Below are 22,703 nucleotides of genomic sequence, written 5' to 3' on the forward strand. Positions count from 1 at the left end.
GAGACATAATAGACAAGTTTTAGGCCAAAGTGAAAAAAGAAATGAGAACAATCTTTCAGAATGATTTATAAGGAGCGAGTTGAGCTTGTACTGTCACTTGGAATGTCAAACGGAAGCTACATCTTCCTTTCGTTTACAAGTAAACTAAGCCACAGAAAGATAATTTCATTGAGCTACTCTAAAGCATTAGCTGTATAAAGTGAAATATTAATTATTGATTGAAATCATAATGGTTTACTGTAAATTAATATAATCCTTGATATAGTCCAAAGAGAAGTCCACTTCCTTTGTGAAATGCTCATTGACATCTGTTTCTTTCATTATCTCGACCTACTTTTACTGGAAAACATTTTAAAGATACAGTAAAAAGTAAAGTAACAACTCTGGAATAGGAAACACTATGTTATTTCATTGTGAAACAGTCTCACTGACTTTAAGATCACAATGTAACTTTGTGGGAAATTTAAAAATACTTGCTGATTGATTTTGTTAAGCTTCAGTTCTGAGTATTCCCAAGTAAACTTGTTTCCTCTGTAGATAGATTTCTCACATATGTGATTTTTTGACCCTTTGAAATATTATTAGTGAATTATTCATTACAATCAAATGTATATCTTTAACATGTAACTTGCTGGAGGGCAGTGTGAAGTATGATAACGATGACGTGTATAATTTAGATGCTGTTAAAGCATTTCTTTTGTTAATGACCACCCAAAGCCAGGGCACAGTTGGTTTCAGAGCCAGCTCCATACTGAAGCGTCTTTTATGAGAATCAGCAGGAGTACTTGAGAACAGACGCCGACTTGTCAGCAGTGAAAAACTGTCTTCATAAACCGTTATCCGGGAGGCTACGTGATGGGGGGTGTTGCTCATGCTGAGTGAGTATTACAGTCTCTAAAGCTTCAAGGCATGTGTTCCAGTTAGACTGTGCTTCAGACTGTATGAAGCAGAATTTAATACTCACACTATGAGGTGCCAAGGACATTTTCCAAACAGGAAGTAATAGACTCATAAATAAACATGGTAAAGTGGTTACCTAGGCCTGGAAGTTCTGCAAGGGTTATTATTTTCTTTGATTTGGGGATTTATAGTTCAGCTAGGGATTTGCAGTCTTTGTTTGTGTAGTCTGATGTCAAAGAAATGAAAAGTTATGTTAGATATGGACAGTTTCTGATTCGTTTTTGTGTTTCATGAATGTTCGTGTGTTCACAGATAGATTTCCCTCAAAATATTGAACTTGTAGGATAAAATATTTGAATTAATATTTGTTTTCTTTTTACCAAGCATCAGTTGTATTTTCTTGGTCAAATAAACAGGTGATATCTTCAAGACAGGGATAATAGAATATAATGTTAATCCTAAAGAACTTTAATGTGATATACTGCTTTATACTTTAAAATATTAAAATTATTCTATAATATACAATATCCAGGCTTAGGTAATTATGTATAATACAAAATTCTTGATTTAGGGAATTCTGAAAACAAACAGTCCCTACAAAAAATAGGGGAAAAAAACAAAAACACTGTCTGGAAAATGTTGAACAAGGAATACAGTTAGCCACAGGATATGACCCCAACTGGGAACTCTTCCTTTTCCGAGTCAGCCATTAGTAAACACATATGCACTATATTTCTGTTATAAGTTTTCTCAAGATAGAAATTGGACATGGACAAAAGTTACATAACTTTATAGCAATTCAGAATTATAACCATGATGAACCTCTTAAAGATCTCAATTATATTTAATATTCAAGCACTTGTAAAATTATTAGCTCAGACTATTTAAACTGACATATCAATTACACTAGCATCTCTCTGAATTGTGTTCATGGAGAGAAGCATTTTTCACTTCAGGGGACCAGACAACATTGTTAGTTAAGTCCCAAAAGCATGAAAATTTGATATTTGTGATGTTAGAAAAATTCTTCTCTATGATATGAACAGTTATTTATAGGTTATTAGGTTACCTGGGGATAAAAGATAATTTACATTATTTTCCACATTTCTATTTACATTTCACAGCTATCTGATAGAATAAGTTCTCTATGGCCATGTTTAAAAATGTTTTCATTATATTTCTTATCTACATAGTTGAAACTAAGGGAAAGGAACTCAGCTAACCTAGAAAATTCAGGGAAATTTTGGGTGGCAGGCTCATTTGGAGTGGTGGCTTGGATGATCTCAGAGTGGCTCTGTCTCCCACCATTGGTTAACTGCAAGAGTAAATATTCTTGAGATTGCTGGGAAACAGGTAACCTGAGTACAGGTCTGAGTCACATGCATTTTCAGAAGTAATCAATCATTAAGGCAGGACTAATTGTCTTCACGATGGTGTGATCACTCACCTAGAGTCAAACATCCTGGAATGTGAAGTCAAGTGGGCCTTAGAAGGCACCACTACGAACAAAGCTAGTGGAGGTGATGGAATTCCAGTTGAGCTATTTCAAATCCTGAAAGATAATGCTGTGAAAGTGCTGCACTCAATATGCCAGCAAATTTGGAAAACTCAGCAGTGGCCACAGGACTGGAAAAGGTCAGTTTTCATTCCAATCCCAAAGAAAGGCAATGCCAAAGAATGCTCAAACTACTGCACAATTGCACTCATCTCACATGCTAGTAAAGTAATGCTCAAAATTCTCCAAGCCAGGCTTCAGCAATACGTGAACCATGAACTTCCAGATGTTCAAGCTGGTTTTAGAAAAGGCAGAGGAACCAGAGATCAAATTGCCAACATCTGCTGGATCATGGAAAAAGCAAAAGAGTTCCAGAAAAAACATCTATTTCTGCTTTATTGACTATGCCAAAGCCTTTGACTGTGTGGATCAAAATAAACTGTGGAAAATTCTGAAAGAGATGGGAATACCAGACCACCTGACCTGCCTCTTGAGAAACCTATATGCAGGTCAGGAAGCAACAGTTAGAACTGGACATGGAACAACAGACTGGTTCCAAATAGGAAAGGGAGTACGTCAAGGCTGTATATTGTCACCCTGCTTATTTAACTTATGCAGAGTACATCATGAGAAACGCTGGGCTGGAAGAAGCACAAGCTGGAATCAAGATTGCCAGGAGAAATATCAATAACCTCAGATGTGCAGAAGACACCACCCTTATGGCAGAAAGTGAAGAGGAGCTAAAAAGCTTCTTGATGAAAGTGAAGGAGGACAGTGAAAAAGTTGGCTTAAAACTCAACATTCAGAAAACGAAGATCATGGCATCTGGTCCCATCACATGGGAAATAGATGGGGAAACAGTAGAAACAGTGTCAGACTTTATTTTTTTGGGCTCCAAAATCACTGCAGATGGTGATTGCAGCCATGAAATTAAAAGACACTTAATCCTTGGAAGGAAAGTTATGACCAACCTAGATAGCATATTCAAAAGCAGAGAAATTACTTTGCCAACAAAGGTCCGTCTAGTCAAGGCTACGGTTTTTCCAGTGGTCATGTATGGATGTGAGAGTTGGACTGTGAAGAAGGCTGAGTACTGAAGAATTGATGCTTTTGAACTGTGGTGTTGGAGAAGACTCTTGAGAGTCCCTTGGACTGCAAGGAGATCCAACCAGTCCATTCTAAAGGAGATCAGTCCTGGGTGTTCTTTGAAAGGACTGATGCTAAAGCTGAAACTCCAGTACTTTGGCCACCTCATGCGAAGAGTTGACTCATTGGAAAAGACTCTGATGCTGGAAGGGATTGGGGGCAGGAGGAGAAGGGGACAACAGGAGATGAGATGGCTGGATGGCATCACCGACTCAGTGGTCATGAGTCTGAGTGAACTCCGGGAGTTGGTGATGGACAGGGAGGCCTGGCATGCTGCAGTTCATGGGGTCACAAAGAGTTGGACATGACTGAGCTACTGAACTGAACTGAATTGTCTTCTCAACAAAAAAACATAAAGTGATTCTTTTGGAGCTCAGAACATTGAAAATGTGCCAGCAGAAAGCCAGCAGTTTAAATACTGTGTCAGAAGTGCTCATATGTGACATCCACATGATGACAAACACACAAAAATGCTTCTGAGCATGTTAGTGTCCACAGGAGGGACTCTTCAGCTGAAAATGCACCATCTCATGGTGCCACCTGCTTGGCTTCAGAAAAACATGGCTTTCCTCACGACCTATTCCAGTTCTAGCTCCATAACCAACCAGAGGTGTCTAAACAAGATGGACACCCACTACTACCATTACTTTAACCTGACTTCAGTGAAAATGTTAGTAACCAGAGTGACCATAAAGCTTCCAGTGCCTCATTTTTAACCTTCTGAACCCCTGGGTCCCCTCCCATCGTGGTGTGCCCACCTGGGGTGAGAACCCGGAGGGAGATAATTTATTTAGCCCATTACCCTTGCATGCTACTTGAGTGACATCACCACCTGATGCAGCTACCTTCCTCTATAGGCTCAGTCCCCTCTGAGATCTTAATCTGCATCAGCTCTCAGGGCCAGGCACAGAGGGACCTGGATTGAGCCTGTTCTTAAAGCCCAAAGAGGGTGTTAACAGTAAACATTTGGGGATTGCACAGATCTACATACTACCTGTGTCCCTGTTGAAAGCTAGGTTTCTTTCCCCTCTCGAAGAATTAGTTTGTACAGATGACAGCTAGAGAAATATCTGGCTTTTGCCTGTTCCTGTTTTCCTTTATCTTCATTTCCCCCCTCTTTTGGCTCAGGTCCTCAAAAACCACAAGAGTCCAGCTCTTCTCTGGACCTCCAACTTCATTACAGTCACTGTGTTTCCCACTGACAAATGACTTCCAGAACTATTATTTGCATAACAATATCGGTTCTTCTCAATTCAGGGTATTGACATGATCCTTTAACTGCTTCTCTTTCTAATTGTAACCCAAATGTATTTGCTTAATTTGTGATGTGGTTAACCCTGATTCTGGAGCTGGGTGTAGCATGGATTCACTCACACTGGAGCCTTGAGTCCTAAGCCTACATCAGGCTCTGAAATCGAGGGCCTCAAAGTTATACTGCTGGCCAGACTATACTGAAGTCAGGACTCAAGGTCAGCAGTTGAAGGTGGATGCACACCTTGGCCAATGAGACCAGCACTGATGATTATCCTTGTTTCCTGTGAGTGTATCTGGGTCGAGTCCATTTCAGGGAAACGTGGCTACACAGAATCCTTAAATTTGCCCACATTTTATGTTTGCTTGAGCGCGTGCTAAGTCGCTTCAGTCGTGTCCAACTCTTTGCCACCCTATTAACTGTAGCCTGCTAGGTTCCTTTGTCCATGAGGATTCTCTAGGCAGGAATACTGGAGTGGGTTGCCATGCCCTCCTCCAGACATGTTATGTTTAAGCTTCCATAAAGAAGAACCATCTGTTTACTCATAGCCAGTGAAATTGAACAAGAGTCAATGTGTGAGAAATAAAAGAGGTGGGCATTCTGCAGCAGTTCAGATATTATGTGTGTGTTCAGGGGTAGGGGGGTGAGGAGGTCCCTGGGGTTTACATCTCAAACTAGATTCCCACCTTCCATCCCCATGCCACACACACACACATACACGTGTCTCTCAAAGGGAGACCAGGATGGAAAAAAAAGAAGGAAAGACTCAAGAGTGTGTGGAAGGTGGTGGTGTTCAGTCACTCAGTCGTGTCCAACTCTTTGCGACCCCATGGACTGCAGCACACCAGGCTTCCCTGTCCTTCACCATCTCCCAGAGCTTGCTCAAATTCATGTCCATTGAGTTGGTGATGCCATCCAACCATCTTATCTTGTCATCCCCTTCTCCTTTTATCTTTCCCAGCATCAAGGTTTTTCCCAATGTGCTGGCTTTTCACATCAAGTGGCCAAAGTATTAGAGCTTCAGCTTCAACATCAGTACTTATAATGAATATTCAGTTGGTTTCCTTTAGAACTGACTGGTTTGATCTCCTCATGGTCCAAGGAACTCTCAAGAATCTTCTCCAACACTACAGTTCAAAAGCATCAGTACTTTGGTGCTCAGCCTTCTTTATGGTCCAACTCTCACATCCATACATGACTACTGGAAAAACCATAGCTTTGAGTAGATGGACCTTTGTTGGCAAAGTAACATCTCTGCTTTTCAATACATTGTCTAGGTTTGTCATAGCCTTTCTTCCAAGGAGCAAGTGTCTTTTAATTTCATGGCCGCAGTCACTGTCCACAGTGATGATGTGGAAGGTAGATGGGACCTATTGACTGTAACTTGTTGACAGTGTTTATGGATTCCTTATGGGCATACACTCAGAGAACCTTTCCAATTCAACTTTCACTTCCCTGTATTCATGAATTATTCTCCTGCCAAGATGGGGATGAAAGGGGAAGAGTCCCACTACCCATCCTCTGCTGTCTCCTCCAGGAAGCATGAAGATTCTAGACAGAGGAGCCTGCACTGCACATGAATAAAGAGTTACTGCATAAATGTCAATCAAAGGCAAGATGGAAACAAAAGATTGCCTTGAATCTCATCTAAATATGTAATACTGGCATAAATCAGTAGAAGCTCAGAGCCCTGATTTAGAGTGCCCTGGAGCGCAGTTAGAATTCAGAGAAGAGCAGTTTAAGCAATGAACGATTCCATTCAACTGACATACCCTGGTTGGTTCTTGGCAGATGGCAGCAAGTCTCCAAAAGAGCCAAAGTGTGGGGAGCTAAACACAGAGAGACCCAGTTGTACCTAGAAAATAGGTGCGTGCCAAGCTAAAGGGACACAAATTCATTTCCTAAATCTGCTATAAAAGTGGAGGTCCACTGAACCATTCATTGCCACCAATTTCCTTTACACTTTCAAGCAAATTTTAAAAGGAAAGAAAATTTTCAATTAATAATAGAAAAATAAGGGAGCACCAATATCTGAAAGAAAGTGTGCTAATTTTCCAGTCTGACTTTTACTTTTCATTAGAGTGAAATGGACACTCATCACAGAAGAAAACCTGAAGCAGTGCCTCAATTTTTTTTGTTGTTCGTTTGTTAGGAAAACTTTTTTTATTAAGGTGATTTTTCTGGTTCTGATGAATTTAAGAATGCTAGCTAAATAAAACAGAATCTTGGAGATGGTTAAAACATCCATCTTCAATCCTGCAGGAGCTGGATTCTCAGTAACACTTTTGCAATTAGAAAAGGTCTTTTAAAGAAGTTTGCTAATTTCCACAGGATAATCATACATCATCTGTAAGCAGCTACTTATGAAAGGTTTTTTTTTTTGTTTGTTTCTTTTTAACACACCAAAGCTTATTAGCCAATTGGTTGAAAGAATTTCATAATAGAAAACTAAATGTATGAGTGATTACCTTTTCATCTGTAATTCAATCAATATTCCAAGGAAACTAAATATTAAGTGGCTCAGATGGTAAAGAAGCTGCCTGCAATGCAGGAGACCCAGATTTGATCCCTGGGTCAGGAAGATCCCCTGGAGAAGGAAATGGCACCCCACTTCATTATTCTTGCCTGGAGAATTCCATGGACAGAGGAGCCTGGCGGGCTATAGTCCATGGGGTCACAAAAAGTCGGACACGACTGAGTGACTGACACTAAGGCCACACGTTTCACCTTAAGGGTGATGATTCTTGGGTCATGCAAATGAGAATTATAACCCCCAAACTATCTTTTTCTGAACTACTGCAGACTTAGGATGAGTCAGAAATATGTTTTGATGACTGAAAGCAATCCTTTAACTGTTTTTAAAAAGAGTAGTCCAAGTGGGGTGGCATGTACAGGCAGTGTCTTATTTATGGATATAGGCAATAAGAGCTGCGTTTATATTGTCTGTATTCTATTTTCCCTCCTCTGATTTCTCAAATGACCTAATTATACATGTTCTCAATATGTCTTATTAGGAAAAGAATTGTTGATATGGTCAAAGGCAAAATGCTGAGTATGTTTTAGTGCTTCTTATATTCCATGGCCTGATTATGGACATTATTAAAATTACATCTTGACGTTCTTCTAGAATATGGCATTAAAAACTTCCTAACACTTTCACAGTCAGAAGTGAAGTGCCTCCTATCATTTTAAAAGAAAAATTCCTGACTTCTCCAGCATGACTGACATTAATACTCACCATTTTATCACCTATGATGTCTTAATTTATGTAATGTACTTATTAACAACTACTTATTGGCTACTTAATTTTTCTATCAGGTCTTCTCATTACTAACAGATACTGTATTAGTTTTTTGAGGCTGCTGTAACAAATGGCCACAAACTTGGTGACTGAAAACAGCAAATATCTATTCTGTCATAGTTGTGGAGGCCCGAAGTTCAAAATCAGGCAGGACCATGCTCCCCACAGCAGTTCTGGGAGAGAATACATTCCTGCCTCTTCCAGTTTCTGGGTGCTGCCCCAGCTTTCCTAGGCTTGTGACCGCATCACTCCAATCTCTGTCTCTGTGGGTACATCGCTCCTCCTCTTCTGTGTGTCTTTCCTGTGTGTGTCTCTTCTAAGGATACTTGTTACTGGATTTAGCAGACACCTTGTTACTGGACGGGCTTCCCTAGTGGCTCAGAGGGTAAAGTGTCTGCCTGCAATGCAGGAGACCTGGGTTCAATCTGGGGGTCAGGAAGATCCCCTGGAGAAGGAAATGGCAACCCACTCCAGTATTCTTGCCTGGAGAATCCCATGGACAGAGGAGCCTGGTGGGCTACAGTCCACAGGGTCGCAAAGAGTTGGACACGACTGAGCGACTTCAATTTCACTTTCACTTTGTTACTGGATTTAGCAGACATCCAGATCAACTAGGATGATCTCCTGTTTGTAAAAATCCTTAAGTTAATTATGTTTGCAAAGACTATTTTTTCAAGTAAGGTCACATTAGTAGGTTCTGGAGATTAGGATGTGGACACCTTATGGGGGCCCACCATTTCACCCACCACAGATACCAATTTTAAAATATTAAGTTGGCCAAAAAGTTCATGTTTTTCTGTAACATGTTATGGGAAAACTCTAATGAACTTTTTTGCTAGCCCAATAGTATGCTTTGTAACTTCTAGGTAGATTTCCTAAATCTGCCATTTAAATATAAGTTACACAGCTGGGTTTTTTCTTCTAAAAGACCTCAAATAAGTGTTGTCTTTTTTATATGACCTCTTACATAAGATTCATTCATTCATTCTAATACGACTGATTTCCTTACTGGTAAATCTAATAGCATCATATTGCCTTTTAATACTGTTCATGGGGTCCTCACAGCAAGAATACTGGAGTGGGATGAGATGGTTGGATGGCATCACTGATACAATAGGCATGAACTTGAGTGAACTCTAGGAGATGGTGAGGGACAAGGCGGCCTGGCATGCTGCCATTCATGGGGTTGCAAAAATGAGGACATGACTTAGCGACTGAACAACAGCAAATTTAAAGTGGGTGTATTATTTCCTTTTGGTAGTCACATTACACTGAAAAACCAGAAAGCCCCTAAATCTCCTTTCCTTCCCTCTTGTCTGAAAAGATTTCCAAATTCTCAGGGGTGATTCTCATATGATAGATAGAAATGAGAAAGATCTTGTAAGTCTGAGTTCATTCACTATATCCCTAAATACGTACAGTCCCTACTTTGTCCCTTGTATTGTTCTAGGTGTTAGAGACAGAGACAGAGCCAGTTTCATGGGTATATGACCTGTACAGATGCACTGGGCCCCATAATGTTGCCATCTTGTAATTATTCACAATTTTTTTTCAGCAAGGGGCTCTGCATTTTCACTTTTCACTGGGCCCCACAAATTATGTCAACCCCCGCTGAATGGATCAGTGGGCAGTGTGAAGAAGATTCTTGTTCTCAAGGACTCGTTGGGGTTCCTGACACTAGACAGCCAGTGCTTCATGAGTAATGCCACTATGCTAAGCCTTTTGGGTGTGATGTCTGAGATTAGCTAGTGGAGAATGGGTGTGAGGCTGTATCTGGTATAGCCGTGTGGCATCGTGGGCTGATTGAGAATTGTTCATCTTGTTTTCTGCTGTAGCTTTCCACTTCTTGTCTGTGTCAAGTTTCAGTTCTGAATTTCTGAGCAGCATCTCCAAAGATATAACCAGAATTAGCTAACCGGCTATTAAGTAAATGTTTTCAGGATGACGGCCATCAAAAACTCTCTCATATAGATGTGAATTTCAGCCTTTAGCGAGGCAAGGACGCTGGAATCATTGCAACAGGGCAATAGTTTGCAATAGCAAAAAAATGTTTCAACCCAGTCTTGGACATCTCTTTTGAATAACAGCAATTGTGTGATGTTTATTTTCTGGAAAAATGCTCTTTGTTTGGATCTCCTTTTAAAGAATTATTTACTCAATATTTTCATCATAGTGACATGCCAGATTATGAATGAGATCTGGCTTCTTACGTCTGCATAGCTCTCAATCAATGTAACAAAGGTCAAACATACAAAAAACTTTTTATTTTTAAATCCAGAATATCTCTGAAAGGGATAAACTCAGAACTGAAGCAGTTGGTGGAAGTTTAATGCTATCCATTTAAGCATATGTATCCCAAAGTACAAGTTGTTGTTTTTAGTTCCATTTCTAGATTAGTCATACTAGATATATAGCCACTTTTAACAGCATTGTGCCATTACTGGTGACTTTAATTACTGTTTGGTAATCTTACTACTTACACCAATATTAATTAAATCCATGGGAGGGGGGTGCAAAAAACATGAGTTGTCCAAACATGTTGACTGGGAAAAAAAACCACACACACCAAATCATAATCTTTACTGTGGCTAATTTTCTCAGACCCTTCTTCCCCAAGTACAATAGGAGTCGATCATACCATTAATTCTAAAAAAAGAACTTATTTTCCCTGAGTGCCTCCTGTTGACATCAGCTGACTGCCCAATGGAAACAATCTTTTATCCTCTCATGACATTGTAACTGCCTGGGTGTTCTAGCACATCTTCAAATTTCAATCTGTACTCAGAACCAAATAAGTTTTGCGAAAACTCCACAAAACAAAGCAGCTCTCCCAACGTCAAGGATTTATGATTAAATGCAGCCTCACGCATCGAATCAAGCGTGCTATTACCCTCACTCCCATGAACCTGTCTTTCAGCACGATCCACGACAGCAAGAAGACAAAGGCTTTGTTACAACAGAACAGAGCAGAGACATCCGTGGCTGTCAGCTTCTTTAAAGCCAGTAAATACAGGTAATTAGTCAAAGTCCACAGAATAGAAAAGGGAGCAGTTCTTTTAAGAAAGAGCTTCAACGTCAGACCATCTTCACCAAAAATTCGACTGCATTCCCTAAGGAAGAAAGAGAGGTTAATAGGTATTGATGTTAACACATCTTGTGTGGACTAGCTCTTGACAGCCATTTTTAGGCAAGAGTACAAACCCTCCAGACCCATTATTCATGTGTGGAACCTACTGAACCCAGGGCTGAACCTTCAGGCCATGAGTGGAAAGGGTTGCATGGAGGAGTTCCCATCTCCCCAAGCACAGGCCTTTCCTACCCATTCTGTGAGATTCTGCTTTTGCTGAATATTCTTAGAGAAACCTGGAGAAATCAAGAAATGAGTGGTTGCTGGAATTACTAGCTATTCGAAGATACAGAAGATGCTTTCCCAATGGACAAATGCAACAGTGTCAAGACAGTTGCTACAGACTGAATAGGCTACAGACATCATGCAACCTCACATAGCATGTGGAGGCAGGCGCAGCGTGGTATTTCATTATTCCTAAAACGTTACGCCTCTTTCTAACATATCTGCCCACTGAACTAATTTCTTTTACACCTTCCCTGGTAGCTCAGCTGGTGAAGAATACGCCTGCAATCCAGGAGACCCCAGTTCAATCCCTGGGTTGGGAAGATCCCCTAGAGAAGGGGTAGGCTACCCACTCCAGTATTCTTGGCCTTCCCTGGTGGCTCAGATGGTAAAGAATCCACCTGCAATGCAGAAGATCTGGGATTGATCACTGGGTTGGGAAAATCCCCTGGAGAAGGGCATGGCAACCCACTCCAGTATTCTTGCCTGGAGGATCCCCATGAACAGAGGAGCTTGGTGGGCTACAGTACATGGGGTCACAAAGAGTCAGACACAAGCTGAGCCACTAAGCACAGCATAGCATTTTTAAGGCAGAAAAAAATGAAGGAAGTTTCTGTGACAAGCCCCAAATCATAAAATAAATAAAATTCAAGTTGCATTTACATACAGACTTTGACCATTCTGGAGTTGTCTGAATATACTGCTTAAAAATAGTCATTTCAGTTAAATCTTTGATTTGCATGGTTTCTGACTAAATTAATTATTTTGTCCAGAGGGTTGTTTTAATCAAAATGTTGAAGCTAGCAATATATACAGGTGATATTTAAAGTGATAGAATAACAATGCCTTTTTGATTATGGACTGAAAACAGGCTGGGAAAATTCAGCTTCATTTTTTTTATCAGTCAGTTGTTCATGAACATTCAAGCTTTCGTTAGGCAACTATCTCATGTCAGGCATTGTTTTTTTCAAGAGTAGTATAAATATCCCATTTAAAGCAACAAGTTGCACATTTATGTTTATAAATCGATTTATATGGCTCTAGTTAGCTCTAGTTTCTGGTTTCTCTTCTAGCTCTTTCTGGAGAGAGATAATTGTGTCTCAAAGTATTACTTTGCCTCAAAGCAATCTCCAGGCAATGTTTGCCTCCCCTGTATGAAGTGATTCAGCCCACAGGAGGACTGCATATGGGGAGGGCATGACCAAGTGGTGAGGCTTCAGGCTCAGGGGGATGAGCTTCAATATCAAGTCCCACAGTAAACGTTGCTTCCAAGCAGCTGAGAACACAGGGAATTGTAGGCCAGTGACTCTTGGAAGGTTAAAAATCCATTTTGAACACATGGACATGCACACTGTGGTTTTACTTTCATGTGGGAGACAACCAAAATGGAAGGGTTTCATAAAATCAAAATGGGATTTCCCCAAGCTAAATTTTAACTTGAAGGAGACAAAACTTCAGTGAAGGGACTAAATAAGCCAGAGGCAAAACCTTTTGCAAAGTAAACAGAAATTACACATGCTCACACACACAGGAAAATGGATGGCATCTCTGCTTTGTTTGGCTTTATTGAGGCGTAATTGATTTACAATATTATAAAATGGATGGCCTTTCTAAAGCCCTACTGTTGAGATACTCAGAATCAGAGGCACACACAGAGCAAGCAACAGTTTTTACAGAGTATCTAGGCACATGCTTTGTATTCTGTCCTTACAGAGAGATTTGGTCCTTGAGGAAATCTGCCAAGGAGAGCTGGAGTGGGGAGTCATGGGTTTATTTATCCTGACATCTGTAACTTCTAAACATCCTTTAAAATACATATTTATTAAGAAGCACAACAAATCTATTTATGATTAAAGACTCTCTTTTCCTATCACCAGCCCTAGCCAGGTTCTTACCAAGAGCTCCACCATCATGCTGGGTAGAATGCACTCAAAGACTTTGGATTCAGGAAAGGAAACACCCTGCCCCATGGGGAAGCCAGCAGAGGCAGGTGTGCTGGGGAGAGTGCCCCCAGTATAGCACTGCTGCCTAGCAGAGGCTCTTGGCCTGGCTTATCCTGTCCTCCAAGAACTGGCTTCCTCCTTGTTACCCTTTCTTCCCCTTTCCTCTCAGCGCCAACTTTCTCCCCATTGTCACTGCTATTACAAGAATTAAAATTGGTCTCCATTCAAACACCAGCTCATCTGCGTAAAACCTCTTGTTGTTTCAGCATTAAGTGCTAGGAAATGTGAAAATTTCTTTTAAAAATATGGATTTCTGTGGAGAAACAGATAACAGCCTGTCTCTCCCTGGGATGATGAGATCAGAATTTCTAGACAAGAAGCATTGACAGGAGGCAAAATTTGGAAAGAAGCTTAGAAGTTGGGGGTACTGACAATGTAATCATGTTCATCACTGTTCCAGCAGCTACTAGTTACAGAACAATTTCTGTATGTTGGATGGCATCTTAAGCACATTTCCTAGCTTCCTGACATATGGCAGGTGTATCTTTGGCTCCAGTTTCAGGCTTTCTAGAGATTTTTTTTTCCTTAAGAAATGACCCTTTGATATTCTTTTGATATACCATCAAAACTGGTATATAATTTTTTTCTTAAATTTCAAATTCACCTGAGGCAATTGAATTCTCTTAACTGTATATAAATGACATGATTGAATGGCATGATCAAAAACTACTTCCAAATGAACAATCCTTACCATCCAGTTTTGATACTTTGTTGAAAATTCTTTTGATGTTAGTGATACAGAAAAAACTCGAAATGCTTTCATACCATTCAAGAGAAAAGGAGAAAATAGAGGGTTTGATGCTATGGGATACATCCAGTTTCCAGTCTTAGACACTATTCTCCCCTTGTTCTGCCGTGAGAACTTCATGGGGTGACTTCTTGGCAGACGGTGTTAATGAGTCCACAGGGAATAAAGATCAAGGATCTCAGAATTTTCTGGCAGTATTTACCTTTCATATGGAGGGGGCCACTGGAGAATATTCCCTTCAGAGACAATGTTTTCTGCTTGAAAATAAAAGCTCTTTGATTCAGTTTCAGAAATGGTCAACTTCACGCTAGGACTAACAGGTGGAGGTGTCCCGTCAAGTCACAGATTTCACTAAACTCAGAGTTTGTTCAGTGTGAGAGAAACTCATTCTCCAAACAACACTTCTATCAGCAGGAGCCTCTTGTTGTAAATGTGTTCTCTTAAGTAAAACTGACCTGGCTTGCTTTGAGGTATTCTGAGGCATTCCTTCCCATACTAACCTTTTGCTGTTTTTAATCAGCATATGTGTCTAAACCATAGGAACCTTTGAGTAGAAAACATACACTATAAGTAAATGGAGGTATCTGCAATCAGGGAGAACTTTATTCTGATAATTATGTCCCCTGCAATCATGTATTAAGTACTGTTATCTAAAAAGGTCTTATGCCCCAGGATCATGTCTGTTTTGATGGGAAGAAATTAGTCTTAACAATCCTTAACAGATATAAAGCTTTTTTCTTTCCTCCAAACCAGAAAACATTTCTTTTTGAACTGGTTTTTGTTGCTTTAATGATAGCAGAATGTTCATAGACACACAGAGAAAGTCAGCTCACAGTGTGACTTCAGTATTCCCGGGCAATTCCAAGCTGGTGATAGAAACTGGAAGTTGAAGATAAAGCCTTTAGAATGTCTTACGTTTTTAAGGACAGTCTTACCATGCACCAATGATCATCTTTTTATCATAAGGTAAAAGGGCAAGGTAGAAAGGTTATTTGGGCTCCTGCAAGACAAATTTATTGCCATTCTGCTGAGGAGGAATAAGCAAAAAGCTGTCACTCTCCCATTGCCATCTGCTGAGGTCAAGCCCACTGTTTTCTCTTGGTGAGCAGAAACACTGTCCTAGAAGCTGTTCCTTGATTCTGGTTTTTCTTTTCAAGAAGCTGTCTGTTAGCAAAGGACCTTTAACCCAAATGCTACTTTTGCCTTTCCTCAATGCTGCGCAGGACTGGATGATATGACTCAGCCAACTTTCAAATCTCTCCAAGATGGAGCTGCATAAGCCAGGTCTAACTCAGAGCAACCAGCAGAACCATGGCACTGTCAAGTTCATGGCCAGCAAACCAACAGACAAGGCTCTCTGTTCCTAGCCAGCAAAGAACAGCTTCTTTTAAACCATCCCAAGGCCAGACTTCCATTTGCATGAGACCAAGTCATTTTATTTGCTATAACACCACTGTGTCCAGAATACTGAGCAAGTGTTTTTGTAAGAATCTTATTAATACAGTTTGTTTTCTTCTTTCTGGGCTCGAGACCCTGGGTTGTTCTTTGAAAACATGATGAGAGAGAGAGTGAGCTGGATTAAAATCTGGGTTCCATTATTTACAAATGTGTGACCTTGGACAAGTCACTGAATCTCTCCAAAACTGTTATTCTTGTGCTAAAATAGGGATAATTAATGCCACCTTAAAAGGTGGCTGTTACTACCAATGATAATTAGATAAGATCTGCAAAAGCACTAGCACAGTGCCTGGAATGTTGTAGACAATGATTTTGGAGGAAGGAGGGAGCTGATTCTGTTTCTTCATGTTCATATGTTCATTACCGACCTTAGATCCTGCCTCTCCACACTCCTCAACTCATCTTTCAAAGAGACGAAATCATGCATATTTGCATGAAATTATCTCAAACCATCTCCTATTGGCCATTTAACATGAAACCTACCTGAATTTTTTCATTGGAGATTGTTTTTCTTGAGCAGTGGCCAGATGACCAGAATAATAGACTGGGAAAAACATAATGTTCCAGTTTGTTGAAAACCAAGTCATGAAAAATGGACAGTAGAAGTTCTTATAAGTAATTTTTACAATCTGTGTGGTTCCAACCCAAGATGATGACACTGACAAGATGATCAAAAGTCCCCAGACAGCCTTCAGAACCATGGACGTGCAGGATAGGCAGCGAGCCTTGATTCTGTTTTCTTGGCCGCTGTTCTCAGGATGAGTCTGTGCTCCATCATCCCCTGCAAACAGGAAAGGAATACAAATGTGTGGAAATCAAGTTATAAAACAGAAATCAAAGAGACAGACAGAATCACCAGTGTTTTGTTTTCCCTACTATCATTTGTAGAGACAAATAACACTGGCTCATTTTTTGTCTGGAATCTCTGCTCTATAAGGTATACTGTGTATCTGGGACCCTTATCCAGGCCATGATGATGCTGATGAACTTGGTGGATGCTCTCTGTTCTCAGGGGAACCCTACCCACCTCCTTGTGAGAGCATTTCAGCTTCAAAGGCTTTGGCCTTGGCCACATGATGTGTCTAAACAAACATGAACAGATGGTATGTTCACCATCTGTGGTATGGTGTGCCACCTCTCAGCAGAAGCTTTAAGCGGCTTCACATGGTCCCACTACCTCTCTAGCTCTTCCTTTCTGCCACTAGAATGGAAAATCTCAAATAGAAGCTGGTCTATGTGACCAGCTATGGAGAATGAGCAGGACCTATTCAGAACCCTGTATTCACTAACATAAAAAGTGAATGAGAAATAAATATTTATTGTTATTTCCCACTGAGTTTTCTTTTTAAACTGCAGCAAAGATTACTAATAAATTGAAAAGGATGTGCCCCCAAACAGAGCAAGTCTGGATTGCACAAAGTCACCTCCTACCTCAGAACAAATTACTATTTAATATATTTCTGGGAGCACAGTGAGTTCTGCTTTATATTTTTACATTTACTAAGAAAATTTAGTAGCTTTTTTTTTCACATTGAAATAGCTGAAGTTCTCCAAAAGTGACAATCATAAAGGTCTTCTCCCTAAGAGTGAAAACAAGTTCAACACAATGAATTTATATACCTATCAGGATGTTAAATGAGAGCAGTGGTCATCCTGAGTCCCCAGATGGTAGAATCCAGGGAAAGGTAGACAGAATTTTAAGATTCCATGGTGTTTCCAGGGACCTCCTGTAAGCATAAGGTTTATCCTGGGCTTACACAAGTGGTACAGCCCACAGACTGTGAGTGATAGTGGATGGATTTCTCACATTCCTCTTCAGAACCTGCCGGCTCTCTGCTGAATGACCCAGGTGTGACTGCTCTGCTGTGCAAAGGCTTTCATCCAGCTATTTATTTGGGGAAAGCAGATAGCAAGCCTTGAAAGCGAATTTTTCATTGGAGAGTATAAATCAAGCAGGATGAACAGGCAATTACTACATGACTTCCAAGTCTTATAAACAGAATTCTCAGAGCCTAGTCTCCAGAAGATGAAAACTGGCATTCTTTTATTTATTTATTCAACAAAGTCCTGTGGAGACTACCAGGAGCTATTTAAATAGGTCCCAGGGGTTCAAAAATGAAAGACTTGAGCTCATAATCAAGAGGAAGGCCAGGAAACACATCTAAAACAGTGGGAGAAGGGCCGAGTATGGCAATACAAGGCCACATGGAGGCAAACAAGAAGCACTTGTTAAGATGAGGTGTGTAGTGACCAGGAGAAACTTCCGTGATGCGGTGACATTGAGATGAGACTGAAAGTACACTCACCAGCATCCTTAACTGTGTACAGACTAACTGTACCTGATAACAGTCTTCAAATTCACTATGTCCATGTGGTTTATACAGACAGTAGAGGGGAAAAAATGAAATTGAATAAGAGGGCAAAACAAGAGCTCTTGTGTTGGAAGGCTGGGAAGGGAACACAAGCCTACCCAATTAAGTGGGTATTACCAGTCCCGTTTTACAGATGCAAAAACAGACTTGTATTAAAGGTTGTTCAAGGTTGAGCCCAAGTCAGTATGACTCCAGGGTCTAAACTTTTTATTCTGAATATTCATTTTGTCTAGGTTTCAGGCTTGAGCTCCCCATTTAAGCACTGGAAGCTTCAGAAATGGTTTAGAGAAAAGTTTCCTGGCAGGAATGGCAGCCTTGCATGAGGTTTAATAGAAGAGAAAGGTATACTACACTTTAGATCACACTATTCTAAGGGACTAGTTCATAAAGGAGGAATGATTCTACAAAGATTATTTGTATCCCTTTGACATCTGCCTTTACTGTCACCTTTGAAGATGACATCTGTACCACTGTCAGAGCATATAGAGTACTTTTGATGACAGCAATAGTCACCTAAATCTTCCCATAGTATTGGCTCATTCTTCTGCGAACTAGATTGAATTGTTGACAATTCTTTAATTTTACTCTCTGTAGATACCATAGAAAGATTGACTCTCCAGGGTTCTTTTATTTTTCTGATCAGTTAAATGTGATTTTCTATAGTCCTGCTTAGATTTATTGTTTTGTATACATCATTAAAATTGATTTACCAGTAATTCCATCTGTTTCTATGAACCTTGATTAGAGTCGCACAGATTGATGGTAGAGGCCACTGGAATTTGGAAGCATGAGTGAAAGTCCTAGTCCCACCACCAGAAGGCCCTGAGTATATATTTAATTCTGGTCTTAGCGTCTCTGTCAAACACCAATAATACTTAACTCATGGGATTCATTTTGAGGTTAAGTACCATAACATTCATGAGAGCATGGCGAGCTGCTCTTTAGATTCTTCTCCTTTTCTTTTTCTTTTTGGTGTCTAGGAATATCCCCAGGTGTCTTCCAAATTGTTGCAGAAAGAGTAAATTATGCCACATGTGGTCTTCAATGGTACAGTCTTTGAGATTTGTAATTAGTATATGATAGAAAGGGCAAATTTATTAACCATATTTAATTAACTGCAACATTCTGTTCTGCAGATAACTGGGATAATAAGATTACTGCAACTAATTAAAGCCAATTAAAACTTTCTGAAGATTTACAATGTCATTTTCTTCACTTTTTACAAAAGAGTTTTGGCCTTTGGGTCAATAGTTGCTGAGATTCCATTTTAAAATATTGTCATTTTGGGGAAAAAAAAATCTTTTCTCATAAAAACCTCATCAAATAAGTAGGATCCTAGAAGAGGCTTTCACACCTCCTCTATGCCTTCATTTACCTGGGTCCCCTGAATTATTTCTCTTCTGCTTATTTTTTAAAGCTAGTGTTCTCAAAGTTATGAGGTTTTTGTTTTTCGATTTGTTTCCACTACCCACTTGTTTTGGATAGAGTTATTTTGTTGTTTTTGCTGGTGTCACTATTGACTTTAAGGATGCAAGAGATTTTAATATATTGTTGGCCAAGCTGAAGCAATAAATGGAGAAGGGGAGATTGAAAATGTAAGTGGAAGAGATGGAGAGGAGGTAATCATGGATGTAGGAGGAGTCAGCATCAGAATGGTAGCAAACACAGAAGTCAGAAGTGGTCCCTGCAATGATGCCAGTGAAAGTCTCTCAGTCAAGTCTAACTTTTTGCGACCCTGTGGACTGTAGCCTGACGGCTCCCTCTGTCCATGTAATTCTCCAGGCAACGATACTGGAGTGGAGAGCCGTTCGCTTCTCCAGGGGATCTTCCCAACCCAGGGATTGAACCCAGGTTTCCCGCATTGCAGGTGGATTCTTTACCATCTGAGCCACCAGGGAAGCCCCTGCAATGATGATAATTAGCAAATTAGCAAGCAAGAGAACAGAGACACTTTGAGGCAGGGAGGAAAGCATCTGTTAGCACACAATTGTTTGTCTTTTCAGGAAGGTAAAAGTGTGGTCATATGATGAGAGGAAGTGAATATGGACTTGAAGCTTGAGATTATCTCTGGGGACGGCTGTATGATGTCCATCACCAAAATGTAACAGTATCGGGCCACGGCCTAGTGGACCCAGCTGCATTTATTTTTTTCATGTGACTTGTTTTATTGTGATGTTTGTTTTACCGCAAGAGTCTAGAAACAAACCCACAGTATCTCTGAGATCTGTCTGTATACTGTGCTTAACTATGTTTGCTTCTTTCCAACACATTCTTCCTCAACTGCTACGTTTTGGCTTGTGCCCCATGACTGTTGAAATTTCTCTTGCTAGATAATAATAAATAATCTCCTGTTTTTGAAGTTGAATGGATACTTTTTCACTACTTACTTTAGATGAAATAACAACCTCCTATATCACTAACCTCTCCTTTTCATTTTATTTTGCTGAGTCCTGTTCCTCGTTCTCTTCTGATCATTTTAGAGTTTTCCAGAGTTCTGTCTCTCTATTTAGCTCTCTCTTCTGTCCTTCTTCATCCTTTAAGGATTTTATGCATACTCCTGCGTTGCAGGCAGATTCTTTACCGTCTGAACCACTAGGCAAGTCCCATGCATGTTCCAGCTACGTTTTAAAAGGATAGATTCACTGGGAAACCCACAGATATAGTTAACAGATTTATCTAGTGATTCCAGTAACCCAAATATTCCAGGGGTTGGTAAGTGATCAGGCAGATGTGAGGAAAGGTTAAAGGTCTTGATTTAATAGTAAATGCTAATCAGGGAGGCAACTGAAGTGTCCTGAAGGAGGTATAAAATCGGGAAAACTAGAAGGGCTCCAAGGACTGGCAGTCCTAATAAAGATAAGAGCAGAGTCTGTGATTTTACTGGTGCTTTTATTCTTCTCAGAATGGGTACAGCTTGCTATTACTAAATCCCAGGACTGAGATAAAAGGTGCTGGCTTTTGCCATCTTGAAGATAAGAAAAATTGTTTCCTTATAAACTTAACTAGAAGTCATTGTTTAACCATGTGTTAAGCCCTCCAACTATAGGTTTTGGTATTATTTCTCTGCGACACTGTACACTGCCCATCATTAATGGATTGTATCTATACATTTCTCTTCTCCCTTCTCCTCCCACTTGATAAACTTTGCTCACACGTACTCCTAAGAGTCAGCGTCACGTCTTTACATTCTGTGTCAATGGTGAGATCTTTCATTGCTGGCTAGAAGCTTACCACCTGTACTGTTATTTAAGAGGAGGTCACTCACATACCTGATCTGTTTTGCCTCTCAGCTCTGTGTCCACAAACTCCAGAGGATCCTCGACTCTGAAGTTCAAGAATAGGAGCAGAGGAATCTTCTGTGACAGAGAGAGGGGACAGTTGTCTGCTGATGCTACTGTGTGAACTGGGGCAGTTGGCTCCAGGTTTACATCGAGTAACTGATGATCTGGAGGTACCTGGGAAAAAAGAGATCAGTTTGAAAATTTCCTGGAGGAAAAACATACTTTAAATGTTGTGGCAGTAAAATATATGGAATATTCATTGAATTTGTTTCTAATTTTACAAAAGGGGCTTCTAAGGAAAATGCTATGTTGGTAAAGTCTGTTCCCTAAGATAAAGGGTCTTTTTAGACAAATCCATTAACTAAATGAACACTAGAAAATGGTGTTTGGGTTGATTTAGCTGTTCTGAATTAGAACTGTTCTTAAAGTTGAATAGTTTACCTCAGGGAAAGCAAAATGGTGTTATTTCTTCTCCCTTTTCTTCCTAAGGTTGACTGTTGAATTCCTAACTGATAAAACTGCCAACTAGCTCTCCTATTAAATCTTCTATACACTTTTCCAACAGTTTGATCACTAAAATCCAGCTTTGTTGTATCTCCTCTGTTCTGGCTAGATTTATTCAATATGTTGAATAAAAGTAGTGAGAGTGGAATGCTTTCAACTTTTTTCACTGTTGAGAATGATGTTAGCTGTAGGTTTGTCATATATGCCCTTTATTATGTTGAGATAAATTCACTCTATTCCCACTTTCTGGAGAGTTTTTAATGATGAATGGAATTTGAATTTTGTCAGAAGAGTTTTCTGCATATGATTTTTATTCTTCAGTTTGTTAATGTGTATCGCATTGATTGCTTAGCAGATAATGAAAAGCCCTTGCATCTCTGGATTAATTCCATTTGATCATGGTATATTATCTTTTGATGTATCTTTGGATTTGGATTTGGTTTGCTAATATTTTGTTGAGGACTTTTGCATCTACATTTTTGCATCAGTGATATTGGCCTGAAGTTTTCTTTTTTGTCTGGTTTTGGTATCAGGGTGATGGTGGCACCATAGAATGAGTTTGAAGGTGTTCTTGCCACTGCAATTTTTTTTGAATAATTTAAGAAAGATAGGTATTAATTATTCTCTAAATGTGGGGTACAATTCACCTATGAAAGCCATTTGGTCCTGGACTTTTGTTTACTGGGAGTTTTTTTCTTTTTCTTTTCTTTATTACTGATTCAATTTCATCACTGATAATTAGTCTGTTTGTATTTTGTATGTCTTCCTGGTTCAGACTTGGAAAATAGTACATATTAGGAATTTCTCTAGGCTGTCAATTTTATTTGCATATAGTTGCCCTTAAGAGTCTCTTATGATCCTTTGTATTTCCATGGTGCTGAATGTAACTTC

The 22,703-nt window shown here is 39.9% G+C and overlaps 1 protein-coding gene across 2 annotated transcripts in view; it reads right to left on the minus strand.

Annotated features, from left to right (window-relative positions):
- SLC35F4 (solute carrier family 35 member F4) overlaps positions 1 to 21,482 on the minus strand; it is a 31,547-nt gene extending 10,065 nt beyond the window's left edge. Inside the window, exons 1-3 of one of the 2 annotated variants that reach the window (XM_069596701.1) lie at positions 21,297 to 21,476; positions 16,139 to 16,436; positions 10,985 to 11,204 (exon numbers count right to left, since the gene is read on the minus strand). In XM_069596701.1, coding sequence (XP_069452802.1) covers positions 10,985 to 11,204; positions 16,139 to 16,356 — 438 coding nt within the window. In that variant the 5' untranslated portion in view covers positions 16,357 to 16,436; positions 21,297 to 21,476. Of the gene's footprint in view, positions 1 to 10,984; positions 11,205 to 16,138; positions 16,437 to 21,296 lie in introns of both variants that reach the window. The other variant, XM_069596702.1, reaches the window with a different exon arrangement.
- Between the last annotated feature and the right edge of the window lie 1,221 nt (positions 21,483 to 22,703).

Source organism: Ovis canadensis, chromosome 7 (assembly GCF_042477335.2).
Source record: "Ovis canadensis isolate MfBH-ARS-UI-01 breed Bighorn chromosome 7, ARS-UI_OviCan_v2, whole genome shotgun sequence".
Classification (NCBI taxonomy): Eukaryota; Metazoa; Chordata; class Mammalia; order Artiodactyla; family Bovidae; genus Ovis; species Ovis canadensis.